The following is a 14,066-nucleotide window of genomic DNA, read 5'->3' as shown; positions in this document are numbered from 1 at the left end:
CAAGCAGGCTGGACTACTGCAATGCTCTACTATCAGGCCTACCAAAGAAAGCAATCTCTAAGCTACAAATGATACAGAATGCTGCAGCACGAGTCCTCACTAAGACTAGACGAAGGGCACACATCACACCAGCCTTAAAATCACTACACTGGTTACTTGTCAACTCTAGAATAGACTTTAAAATACTACTACTAGTCTATAAATCTCTCCACAATCACTCACCAGAATATATTTCAAACATGCTTGTTAAGTACATGCTCAACAGACCACTCAGATCCTCAGGTACTGAACTTTTAACAGTTCCAAAAGCCAGGACCAAGAAACACGGAGAGGCAGCTTTTAGTTTCTATGCCCCCAACCTCTGGAACACCCTACCGGAGTGCCTAAGAAGGGCCGAAACAACGGAGGTCTTCAAGCGAGACCTCAAGACGTACCTTTTCGACCTAGCCTACAATCACTAGCTAGGAACTTGAGACACAGAAAGGCAGCCTCAAACCTACCTGTGAATCTTCTGTATACATTGGTCCAGTAGATGCCCCACTGTCGCCCGCAGACAATAGATACCCCCGTGTCAGTTGTGGATGTTGTAGTACTTAGTTAACACACACACGTACACACAGACACACACCAGTCCACATCCAGCTTAGGCCTGGACCTGTGCCCAGTTCCCTTTCCCCTCACCCTACCCCGGGTCCGTATCCTTTTCCCACCCCCAACCCTACCCCCGACCCCTGCCTCTAACTGGACCCAGGCACACCTACACTCACGCTCACACACATACAGACATACACCAGTCCTGGGCTCAGATCCCCTCACCATAACCCGGGTCCGTATCCTTTTCCTACCCCCCACCCTACCCCAACCCCTGCCTCTATCTGGGCCCAGGCACGCACACACACACAGACACACATCAGGGTTTGCCACACCTCTCCCATGATGCTCTTATCCTTTCTTGCTCTAAAAATGTAGTTTGTTGTAATGTATTGCTCTATATATGGCTCTGTGTGCTACTAACCCTGTTCTGCCTCCCCTCTCCCTAGTGCCTCTCTCTCTCCCTCCTATCTTCTAACCAGGTCCAGTGGATGCCCCACTGTCACCAGCAGACCACCCTGAGTCCGATAGATACCCCTGTGTCTGCTGCAGATGTCGTAACAAATTAGTTAACACACACACACGTACACACAGACATACAACAGTCCACTTCCGGCTTTAGGCCTGGGCCCAGTACCCCCTACCCCTCACCCTAACCCGGGTCCGTATCCTCTTCCTACCCCCACCCTACCCCTGACCCCTGCCTCTACCTGGACCCAGGCACACTCACACACACACTGACATACACCAGTCCTGGGCTCAGATCCCCTCACCCTAACCCGGGTCCGTATCCTCTTCCTACCCCCCACCCTACCCCAACCCCTGCCTCCATCGGGGCCCAGGCACGCACACACACACAGACACACATTAGTGTTTGCCACACCTCTCCCATGATGCTCTTAGCCTTTCTTGCTCTGAAAATGTAGTTTGACGTTATGTATTGCTCTATATATGGCTCCGTGTGCTACTAACCCTGTTCTGCCTCCCCTCTCCCTAGTGCCTCTCTCTCTCCCTCCTATCTTCTAACCAGGTCCAGTGGATGCCCCACTGTCACCAGTAGACCACCCTGAGTCCGATAGATACCCCTGTGTCTGCTGCAGATGTCGTAGCAAATTAGTTAACACACACGCACGCACACACAGACATACAACAGTCCACTTCCGGCCTTAGGCCTGGGTCCAGTACCCCCTCCCCCTCACCCTACCCCGGGTCCGTATCCTCTTCCTACCCCCACCCTACCCCTGACCCCTGCCTCTATCTGGACCCAGGCACACTCACACACACACTGACAGACACCAGTCCTGGGCTCAGATCCCCTCACCCTAACCCGGGTCCGTATCCTTTTCCTACCCCGATCCTACCCCTGACCCTGCCTCTATCTGGGCCCAGGCACATTTATGCACACACAGACTTACACCAATGTTTGCCATGTCTCTCCTATGATGTTATTAGCCTCTCTTACTCTGAAAATGCAATTTAATGTTATTTATTGCTCTATAAATGTTCTTAGCCGGTAGACAAACATACTCCAGGAGCTTGCTCGATCGCCTCGTTGAGAGGGGTCAGGGAAGAATTTTTACAGCTCACTTATCTGGCCCCCGGGTGATTACTGTTTTTTTGCTTCCCTCTGGAATATGTAGAGGTGGGTCGTATCCCCACCTCCCTTGTTCTCTGTAAAGCGCATTGTGTTGCCTCTGGGTATGAAATGCGCTATATAAATAAAGCTTTGATTGATTGATTGATTGATTGATTAATAATTTTCAGACTATAGGCAGGCTTCACAGCACTAATTGCTCAATTGCCACCACAAGACGATTTAACTATTTAGTTATTTCTTACCTCGGTAGACTCTCCTGTTGTGTTGAGAGTGAGGACACTTCCCTCTAATATTCTATCTGGACTCCTTTTCAGTGTCTGATCAGCTGGCAGCGTGTTGTCATTGTAAGATCTGACAAACTTGAAGTCACTGGTGCGTGAGCCCGTTGTCAGGTAAGCGTCATAATTGTAAGAACTCCGGAGCGTTCCTGTTCCATCCACCTCTGCATAGTTGGGAGGGAAATACCCGCTGGGAATGGCGACTGCTCCATCAAACAACAGTCTAGGTTTCCTCCTACGGCAAAACCTCACGGCCAATATTATAATGATGAAAGTCAGGAAGAAGGTGGAGACAGACACCAGAGCGATGATCAAGTAGGAGGTTAGTTTGGAGTCCTTCCCCTCATAAGACATGTCTTTCAGCTCAGGAACTTCAGCCAGGTTATCTGATATCAGTAAGTAGACAGAACAGGTTGTAGACATAGAGTGCTGTCCGTTATCTTTCACTGATATAACCAGGTTCTGCTTCATACTGTCAGAATCAGAAATGTCCCGCTGGGCCCTTATCTCTCCACTGTGGAGACCAATAGTGAAAAGTCCTGGATCAGTCGATTTAACAATCTGATATGAAAGCCACGCGTTCTGCCCAGAGTCAGCATCCACAGCTATCACCTTGGAAACCAGGGACCCCGCCAGAGCAGCTTTGGGGACCATCTCAGTCATCAAGGAGTTCCCTGCTGGAGCAGGGTATAATATCTGTGGAGAGTTGTCATTCTCATCTGTTATGAAGACACTCACAGTCACGTTACTGCTGAGTGGAGGAGAACCATTGTCTCTGGCTACAACCTGGACCTTGAAGCTCCTAAACTGTTCATAATCAAATGCTCTCACAGCATGGATCACCCCTGTGTCTCCGTTAATGGATACATATGAAGACACCGGGACACCGTTGACCTCACTGGGCAGTAGAGAATAGACCACTGTGCCGTTCTGTCTCCAGTCTGGGTCTCTGGCAGTAACAGAACACATAGAGGAGCCAGGCTTGTTATTTTCAGTCACATAGGCGCTGTAGGATTGTTCTTCAAACACCGGAGGGTTGTCATTTACGTCAGAGACAGATAGATGAATAGTCTTTGAGGAGGATAAAGGTGGGGATCCCTCATCCGTAGCAGTGATAGTTATGTTATAATCTGATATCATCTCACGGTCCAATTCACTGGTAGTTACTAGAGAATAGTAGTTTTTAATGGAGGGATTTAGTTTGAAAGGAACATTCTGCTGGATGGAGCAGCGGACCTGTCTATTTCCCCCTGAGTCTTTATCCTGGACATTAATGATGCCCACCTCTGTACCAGGTGACACATTCTCAGGAATGGGATTGGTCAGGGATTTGATGAATATCACAGGTGCATTGTCATTAATGTCGGTTATGTCGATCAATACTTTCGTATAGGACACGAGTCCTGCTCCGTCTTTGGCAAGTACACGCAGTTCATAAAAGGACTGTTCCTCGAAATCAATCGGTCCAGTAAGTGTGATCGATCCCCTATTACTATCTAGCTCAAATAATTTCCTCGCATCTTCAGATATTCGACCCATTTCATAAGTAATAACCCCATTTGCACCATCATCTGCATCCGTGGCGCTCACTGTAGCTACCTCGGTGCCCAAAGAAGAATTTTCTGGCAAAGTGACTTTATACTCCTCTTTGCTAAAAACGGGAATGTTGTCATTTGCATCCAGCACGTTGACGTGTATAACTACCGTCCCAGATCTTTGTGGAGTTCCACCGTCAACTGCAGTAAGTAATAATGTCACCTCATCTTGTTGTTCTCGATCTAACTCCCTCTCTAACACTAACTCACCATATTTCCCTCCGTCTCTGTTGGTGTGAACAGCCAAAGCAAAATGGTCATTACGTTGTAAAGCGTAGCTTTGAACAGCATTCTGTCCTATATCCGCATCGTGGGCCTCGTTGATGGGAAAGCGCTCTCCTTTATCAGCCGACTCTCTGATTTCCAGTTTAATTGTATCATCTGCAAATTGGGGTGAATTATCGTTAATATCCTGAATCTGAAGAGATATACGATGCAATTCCAAAGGATTTTCGAGAACCATCTCGAATTTTAAAGCACAAGAAATCCTCAGACCGCAAAGCTGTTCTCGATCCATTCTCTCAGCCACAACGAGATCACCAGTATTCAGATTAATATCACAATAGCGTTTTGTACCGTCCATATCTAAGCGAGCTTTTCGAGCTGACAGTCTCTTATCATCAAGCCCCAGATCCTTCGCTATATTTCCGATAACAGATCCACGTTTCATTTCCTCTGGAATAGAGTAGCTCAGGTCTCCATTGCTGATGCGCACGAGGACGACAAAGAGTGACAAACGGAAGAAAAGAGCAAAATGCCGTCGGTGTTCCATTCTGAGTTGTAAATCCAATATAGCCTACGTTGATTCCTGCTACAAAGCTTAACCTAAAAACCATAAACTATAGATGATCATTATCAAGAAAACAGCCTACGAAAGCATACATTTGTATCTGACTTGCTCTGTTATGTCGTAGAGAATTTGGGTGGATGCTTATATACAGCTGTCCTTAGCTGGTAGACAGCGACATCCTGAGTCGTTATCAAATACAGCAGACAATAATATAGGCCTTCATACTGTATGCTCCTTCCATTTTGGCATTTCCCTCAATATGTAGGCATTCATACGTATTTCAAGAGTAAATCCGCAACTATATAACCTTGTTTTTTATTAACAATCAACTTTGATAAGAGACTGGTTGTAGGGGCTCCAACTTAATCAACATAATAAAGCTGGTTGCAGGTAAATATTTATACAACACATTTAAAAACGAAAATGGTCTATTGTTACTTTTTTAAATAGGAATCATCATTATTTTCATGGTGTTTGCTCTCTAGTTTCATAGGAAGCAGCGCTCGTTTATGTGCAACATTTGCTTTCCCTTCTTTGCACTGTTAATTAACTGACAACCATATCATAGGCTCAACGACAGTGTCGCTGTCCCAGGTGCTGAAACCTAGTGGAGTGTTATTTCAGAAGTTCCAAACGCAGTGAATGCACAGCATTCTCGATAAGGTAGTACAAATAATATACGCAGGGGGATACTACATTATTCTCAAGTAAATGAAACACATCAGAAACAAATGTCACTAAATGATCTAGTCAAGGCCTATTCTGAGTACTCAATCAAGGCCTAACCAAACTAAACCACAAATTAATTCAACCACTGAAAGATCATGCCACGGACTTTGCACAATGCAAACATAACAAATAATAACCAAGATTAGGCCTACATGATGATTCAGTGATTTAGGCATTTTAAGTGAAAAGCCCTCAAACTATCCTTTTAATAGTAAAGACAAGAAAGAGAGGTGAAGAGGCCATCCCATTGTAAATACATAACTGGACTAAAATAACACCAACTGTAGTTTTCGAAGGGAATTTAATTAAAATATTGATTAATCATTTTCAGACTATAGGCAGTCTTCACAGCACTAATTGCTCAATTGCCACCACAAGACGATTTAACTATTTAGTGATTTCTTACCTCGGTAGACTCTCCTGTTGTGTTGAGAGTGAGGACACTTCCCTCTAATATTCTATCTGGACTTTTTTTCAGTGTCTGATCAGCCGGCAGCGTGTTGTCATTGTAAGATCTGACAAACTTGAAGTCACTGGTGCGTGAGCCCGTTGTCAGGTAAGCGTCATAATTGTAAGAACTCCGGAGCGTTCCTGTTCCATCCACCTCTGCATAGTTGGGAGGGAAATACCCGCTGGGAATGGCGACTGCTCCATCAAACAACAGTCTAGGTTTCCTCCTACGGCAAAACCTCACGGCCAATATTATAATGATGAAAGTCAGGAAGAAGGTGGAGACAGACACCAGAGCGATGATCAAGTAGGAGGTTAGTTTGGAGTCCTTCCCCTCATAAGACATGTCTTTCAGCTCAGGAACTTCAGCCAGGTTATCTGATATCAGTAAGTAGACAGAACAGGTTGTAGACATAGAGGGCTGTCCGTTATCTTTCACTGATATAACCAGGTTCTGCTTCATACTGTCAGAATCAGAAATGTCCCGCTGGGCCCTGATCTCTCCACTGTGGAGACCAATAGTGAAAAGTCCTGGATCAGTCGATTTAACAATCTGATATGAAAGCCACGCGTTCTGCCCAGAGTCAGCATCCACAGCTATCACCTTGGAAACCAGGGACCCCGCCAGAGCAGCTTTGGGGACCATCTCAGTCATCAAGGAGTTCCCTGCTGGAGCAGGGTATAATATCTGTGGAGAGTTGTCATTCTCATCTGTTATGAAGACACTCACAGTCACGTTACTGCTGAGTGGAGGAGAACCATTGTCTCTGGCTACAACCTGGACCTTGAAGCTCCTAAACTGTTCATAATCAAATGCTCTCACAGCATGGATCACCCCTGTGTCTCCGTTAATGGACACATATGAAGACACCGGGACACCGTTGACCTCACTGGGCAGTAGAGAATAGACCACTGTGCCGTTCTGTCTCCAGTCTGGGTCTCTGGCAGTAACAGAACACATAGAGGAGCCAGGCTTGTTATTTTCAGTCACATAGGCGCTGTAGAATTGTTCTTCAAACACAGGAGGGTTGTCATTTACGTCAGAGACAGATAGATGAATAGTCTTTGAGGAGGATAAAGGTGGGGATCCCTCATCCGTAGCAGTGACCGTTATGTTATAATCTGATATCATCTCACGGTCCAATTCACTGGTAGTTACCAGAGAATAGTAGCTTTTAATGGAGGGATTTAGTTTGAAAGGAACATTCTGCTGGATGGAGCAGCGGACCTGTCTATTTGCCCCTGAGTCTTTATCCTGAACATTAATGATGCCCACCTCTGTACCAGGTGACACATTCTCAGGAATGGGATTGGTCAGAGATTTTATAGATATCAATGGCGTATTGTCATTTAAATCTGTAATCTCCACTATAACGTTGGCAAAAGAGTTAAATCCAGAGTTGTCTTTGGCTTGTATGCTCAATTCATATGTTGAGTCTTTTTCGAAATCTATGTGACCAACTATGCTTATTTCACCAGTTTTGGGATCGAGGGAAAATAAGTCTCCCAATTTCTCTGAGGTGGGTCCAAATCCATACGTCACTTCTCCATTTGCCCCCTCATCAGCGTCAGTAGCAGAGACAGTAATAACAACAGATCCTATTGGCGAGTTCTCAGGCAGATTAACTTTGTACATGTTCTGACTGAACACTGGTTTATTATCATTTGCATCGAGAACAGTGACGTGTATAACTACAGTACCAGATCTCTGTGGAGTCCCTCCGTCAACGGCAGTAAGCAGTAATGTCACCTCTTGTTGTTGTTCACGATCTAATTCCTTTTCCAAGACCAACTCGCCATACTTTCCACCACCATGATTAGTGTGAACGGCCAAACTAAAGTGTTCATTCCTTTGTAATGTATAGCTTTGGACAGCATTGAGGCCTATGTCTGCGTCATGAGCCTGATTTATTGCAAACCGGGCGCCTTTGACTGCCGACTCTGTGATCTCAAATTTTAAAACTTCTGTTCCAAATTGTGGTGCATTGTCATTGATATCTTGTATCTGCAGAATTATATTATGTAATTCTAAAGGGTTCTCCAGGACAATTTCATATTTCAAGGAGCAGGAAAGCCTCCTAGCGCAGAGCTGCTCCCTATCTATAATTTCAGCGACAACCAAATCACCGGTGTTCAGATTAATATCACAATAGCGTTTGTTGTCACCATCAACATCTAAGCGAGCCTTTCGTGAAATTAGTCTTTTGGCGTCCAATCCCAGATCCTTGGCTATATTTCCGATTACCGAACCTCGTTTCATCTCCTCCGGAATAGAATAGGTCACATCTCCATAGCTGGTGCGGAAGAGCAAAGGAAACAAAGCCAGCCAAAACATCGATGCACAGATAGAAAAACCATAATATTCCATTTTAGGTCCAGACGGCCTGATCTTAGCCAGAGCTTCTGAAATGTGATATCCAATATATATATATTTTTCTTTTTTTCCCAGTAGCCAGGTCTACAACGTTTATGCACAAAGGTCTGTCGTTTTCACGTCTAATACGATCGGCCCCCCATCCCGTGTTTTGTACACGTGGGTGGAGAGAGACTTTATCTAAAAATGCTGGTAGATAGCGACACTCTGTGTATTTAACAAAAACTGCAGAGATGGTGTGTAAGACTTTTAGGCACTTAAGTCAATGTGCTACGTAGTGGAGGAACCAAATGCACGTTACGTGAGTTTAATCCGGAAACACGGGAGCACAGACAATAGCACAAACAATACAAGGATTTGACAAGAGAACAAAATAAGTCGGCTGGTATAAAAAGCATGAGGGACCTAACGAGGGAAGGGGGTGCAGGTGAGACTGAACATAACGAGGCGATGGAAGAATCACATCAGCACGACCACAGATACTCAACACGAGGCAACAAGTAAGTAAGTAAGTAAGTGAGTGAGTGAGTGAGTGAGTGAGTGAGTGAGTGAGTGAGTGAGTGAGTGAGTGAGTGAGTGAGTGAGTGAGTGAGTGAGTGAGTGAGTGAGTAAGTAAGTAAACGTGTATAGAGCTCTTCACAGCACGAGTGCACAGAGTGCTTCACAGTGGAGATATAAAAAATACATAACACATAAAAAAGGGACAATACATACAAAGGAAAGTGAACACAAAACACAAGGGCAGACAGTAGGGGCGGGATGTCATAAATACGAATAACAAATGTGATACACTCACATAGAGAAGAGACAATCACACAGGAGGGACACACACAAGGGCAGGAAGAACAGTCGGTCTCAAGGTAGCAGTGCGGTGTGTGACGGTACAAGATGATTATGAAGTATAATCTTAAACATTAACCACGATATAGACTAGGAGTTAATTCGTTTTGAATGCAATTTAATATTATTTTTAATATAGGCCTATGTTGGTAAATATGTATGGGGCTTTAGTCTACTCTTTACCACTGTCCTTTAGCTTTTACTGTGAACGCGTGGAAATAGGTCTAATTGCTTTGAGCTATTACAATTGTAGCCTTAATGGTACATTAGCCTATTCAATGAATACATAGCTAATGGGCTTATCATGTAAAAACAAGGCTTAGGGCCCTATTTTCGTGCCGGAGTTAAGTGCTACGGTTGTCCGTCGCAAACGCAATGTTTCTCGGTTCCACCGAGTCTGGTGCGCAATGAAGACGTATGACAATTGCGAGTTTGGTGTGTCGTCATTGCACACCAAACTCGGCGGAGGCGAGAAATATTGGGTTTGCGACAGACAAAACTTAGCCCTTAGCACTTTGCTACGGTACCAAAATAGTGCCCTTGTTACAGCCTCTTTCATTAAATTGAAATGACGTGGCATATCATTCACCGCAGGCTTAAGGTTACGTTACTGTTTCCTCATCTCAGAATCTCACGTTGATGAAGGGGGGGGATATTGCGCTGTCTTTTCAAACACTATGTGCCAGACTAATTCATTCTTGATATTCTTTGGAAAAGATTTAAACTGTGCCTCTGGTATGCAGCTTTTGCTGTGAACATAAACATGAATGAATTGAGCTATGGCAGGTAGCCTGCCTATATAACACGTTCGCCTACCCATTAAATAAGTAGCAGGTGGGCTTACCATGTGGACACAATACTCAGACTATCTGATAGCTCACATCAAATTGAAATAAGTCTGTGGATTTCTCTGCCACTTTGTTCACCACAGGCCTAGCTTTCCACTAGGCTGACTATAGAAACAGGGGAGCTGTCCACAAGCTCTGGTTCTGAAACAGACTCTTCTTCATAGTAGCCTAGCATAGCAAGCACTGACAAACTGACCAACGCATAGGCTACATGTAGAATTAAAAAATGCAGCCCTGAACATTGAAGCTGTCATTGCAAGGTAAGTCCAAAGCAAACGTGCACATGAATGGGACAGGCTTCACCTACCCGTAACCTTTAAGGCGAAACCTATATACAGTAGGCTTACACTTCAGTCAAATTATGAATATGCCCATAAGATGATCATTTTAATCTGAGACTGATCTTCTCCCGTTATTAATGTTCAAACTGAAATTTGCTCACCTCAGAATCTCCTGTGCTGTTGAGCATATTAACGCTATCCCCGTAGTCAACCTGTCTCTTCTGGAGAGTGTGGTCAGCTGGCAGCGTGTTGTAAGATCTGACAAACTTGAAGTCACTGGTGCGTGAGCCCGTTGTCAGGTAAGCGTCATAATTGTAAGAACTCCGGAGCGTTCCTGTTCCATCCACCTCTGCATAGTTGGGAGGGAAATACCCGCTGGGAATGGCGACTGCTCCATCAAACAACAGTCTAGGTTTCCTCCTACGGCAAAACCTCACGGCCAATATTATAATGATGAAAGTCAGGAAAAAGGTGGAGACGGACACCAGAGCAATGATCAAGTAGGAGGTTAGTTTGGAGTCCTTCCCCTCATAAGACATGTCTTTCAGCTCAGGAACTTCAGCCAGGTTATCTGATATCAGTAAGTAGACAGAACAGGTTGTAGACAAAGAGGGCTGTCCGTTATCTTTCACTGATATAACCAGGTTCTGCTTCATACTGTCAGAATCAGAAATGTCCCGCTGGACCCTGATCTCTCCACTGTGTAGACCAATAGTGAAAAGTCCTGGATCAGTCGATTTAACAATCTGATATGAAAGCCACGCGTTCTGCCCAGAGTCAGCATCCACAGCTATCACCTTGGAAACCAGGGACCCTGCCAGAGCAGCTTTGGGGACCATCTCAGTCATCAAGGAGTTCCCTGCTGGAGCAGGGTATAATATCTGTGGAGAGTTGTCATTCTCATCTGTTATGAAGACACTCACAGTCACGTTACTGCTGAGTGGAGGAGAACCATTGTCTCTGGCTACAACCTGGACCTTGAAGCTCCTAAACTGTTCATAATCAAATGCTCTCACAGCATGGATCACCCCAGTGTCTCCGTTAATGGACACATATGAAGACACCGGGACACCGTTGACCTCACTGGGCAGTAGAGAATAGACCACTGTGCCGTTCTGTCTCCAGTCTGGGTCTCTGGCAGTAACAGAACACATAGAGGAGCCAGGCTTGTTATTTTCAGTCACATAGGCGCTGTAGGATTGTTCTTCAAACACAGGAGGGTTGTCATTTACATCAGAGACAGATAGATGAATAGTCTTTGAGGAGGATAAAGGTGGGGATCCCTCATCCGTAGCAGTGATAGTTACGTTATAATCTGATATCATCTCACGGTCCAATTCACTGGTAGTTACCAGAGAATAGTAGTTCTTAATGGAGGGATTTAGTTTGAAAGGAACATTCTGCTGGATGGAGCAGCGGACCTGTCTATTTCCCCCTGAGTCTTTATCCTGGACATTAATGATGCCCACCTCTGTACCAGGTGACACATTCTCAGGGAAGGAAGTCGTCAGAGATTTGATAAATATCACTGGTGCGTTGTCATTCATGTCTGTAACGTCGATTAATAATTTCGTGTAGGATACCAAGCCTGCGCCATCTTTGGCAAGTACGCGCAGTTCATAAAATGATTGTTTCTCGTAATCAATCGGTCCAGTAAGGCTGACCAATCCAGTTTTACTATCTAGGTGAAACAATTTCCTTTCATCTTCAGATATTCGACCAAATTCATATGTAACCTCTCCATTTGCCCCCTCGTCTGCATCCGTAGCTTTGACTGTTGCTAAAATAAAACCTATCGCAGTATTTTCCGGCAAACTGACTTTGTAAGCATTCTTGCTAAAAACAGGAATGTTGTCGTTCGCATCCAGCACAGTGACATGAATAGCAACAGAACCAGATCTCTGTGGAGTCCCGCCATCAACAGCATAAAGTAATAATGTCACCTCCTGCTGATGTTCACGGTCTAACTCCTTCTCTAACACTAATTCTCCGTATTTCCCTCCATCCTCGTTTGTATGAACAGCCAGAGAAAAATAGTAATTCATTTGCAAAGAGTAGCTTTGGACAGCATTCTGTCCTATATCCGCATCGTGGGCCTCGTTGATAGGAAAGCGCTCTCCTTTATCAGCCGACTCTCTGATTTCCAGTTTAATTGTATCATCCGCAAATTGGGGTGCATTATCGTTAATGTCCTGAATCTGAAGAGATATACGATGTAATTCCAAAGGATTTTCGAGAACCATTTCGAATTTTAACACACAAGAAATCCTCAGACCGCAGAGCGGTTCTCGATCCATTCTCTCAGCAACAACGAGATCACCAGTATTGAGATTAATATCACAATAGTGCCCTGTATCATCCATATCTAAACGAGCTTTTCGATCTGTCAGTTTCTTAGTACCGATCCCCAGATCCTTCGCCATATTTCCGATTACAGATCCACGTTTCATTTCCTCTGGAATAGAGTAGCTCAGGTCTCCATTGGTGATGCGCACGAGGACGACAAAGAGTGCCAAACGGAAGAAAAGAGCAAAATATCGTCGGTGTTCCATTCTGAGTTGTAAATCCAATGTAGCCTACGTTGATTCCTGCTACAAAGCTTAACATAAAAACCATCAAATATAGATGATCATTATCAAGAAAACTGCCTACGAAAGCATACATTTGTATCTGACTTGCTCTGTTATGTCGTAGATAATTTGGGTGGATGCTTATATACAGCTGTCCTTAGCTGGTAGACAGCGACATCCTGAGTCGTTATCAAATACAGCAGACAATAACATAGGCCTTCATACTGTATGCTCCTTCAATTTTGGCATTTCCCTCAAGATGTAGGCATTCATGCATCTTTAAAGAGTAAATCTGCAACTTTCTAATCTTGTTTTATTAAAAATCAACTTTGATAAGAGACTGGTTGGATAGGTGCCAAATTAATCTACATTGTAATGCATGCAACATTGTTGGAGGTAAATATTTATACGACACATTTAAAAACGAAAATGATCTACTGTTACTTTTTTTAAATGTAGGAAACATCATTATTTTCATGGTGTTTGCTCTCTAGTTTCATAGGAAGCATTGCTCATGTATGTGCAACATTTGCTTTCCCTTCTTTGCACTGTTAATTAACTGACAACCATATCATAGGCTCAACGGCAGTGTCGCTGTCCCAGGTGCTGAAACCTAGTGGAGTGTTATTTCAGAAGTTCCAAACGCAGTGAATGCCCAGCATTTTCGATGAGATTGTACAAATAATATAGCCTTCTCAGGGGGCTACCACCTTATGCTCAAGTAAATTGCACGAAACACATCAGAAACAAATGTCACTAAATTATCTAGTCAAGGTCTATTCTGAGTACCCAGTCAAGGCCTAACCAAAGTAAACCAAAAAATAATTAAAACATTGAAAGATAATGCCATGGACTTTGCACAATGCCAACATAACAAATAATAACCAAGATTAGGCCTACATGATGATTCAGTGAATTAGGCCTTTTAAGTGAAAACCCCTCAAACTATCCTTTTAATAGTGAAGACAAGAAAGAGAGGTGAAGAGGCCTTCTCATTGTAAATACATAACTGGACTAAAATAACAACAACTGTAGTTTTCGAAGGAAATTTAATTAAAATATTGATCAAACCTTTTCAGACTATAGGCAGTCTTCACAGCTCTAATTACTCAATTGCCACCAC

General features: G+C 44.1%; 3 protein-coding genes across 4 annotated transcripts in view; all 3 read right to left on the bottom strand.

Moving 5' to 3' along the window:
- Positions 1–14,066, bottom strand: part of pcdh1g18 (protocadherin 1 gamma 18) — a 145,233-nt gene that overhangs the window by 100,268 nt on the left and 30,899 nt on the right. The window contains exon 1 of one of the 2 annotated variants that reach the window (XM_084449490.1): positions 2,431–4,746. The exons of the other annotated variant lie outside the window; for it this stretch is intronic. Coding sequence (XP_084305616.1) covers positions 2,431–4,731 — 2,301 coding nt within the window. The 5' untranslated portion in view covers positions 4,732–4,746. Of the gene's footprint in view, positions 1–2,430; positions 4,747–14,066 lie in introns of those variants that run through there. 2 annotated transcript variants of the gene reach the window in all.
- Positions 5,972–8,290, bottom strand: LOC311318454 (protocadherin gamma-A11-like; the record flags this gene model as incomplete). The annotated part of the gene is made up of 1 exon (XM_084449805.1): positions 5,972–8,290. One exon carries the CDS (start codon positions 8,288–8,290, stop codon positions 5,972–5,974), a length of 2,319 nt encoding a protein of 772 aa, XP_084305931.1.
- On the bottom strand, positions 10,508–12,868 carry LOC311318453 (protocadherin gamma-A11-like; the record flags this gene model as incomplete). Its single annotated transcript, XM_084449804.1, has 1 exon — positions 10,508–12,868. The coding sequence occupies exon 1, from the start codon at positions 12,821–12,823 to the stop codon at positions 10,508–10,510; it is 2,316 nt and encodes a 771-aa protein (XP_084305930.1). The 5' UTR covers positions 12,824–12,868.

Source organism: Borostomias antarcticus (genome assembly GCF_949987555.1).
Source record: "Borostomias antarcticus genome assembly, chromosome: 15".
In the NCBI taxonomy this organism is placed as follows: Eukaryota; Metazoa; Chordata; class Actinopteri; order Stomiiformes; family Stomiidae; genus Borostomias; species Borostomias antarcticus.
This window is presented reverse-complemented; position numbering and strand designations above follow the sequence as displayed.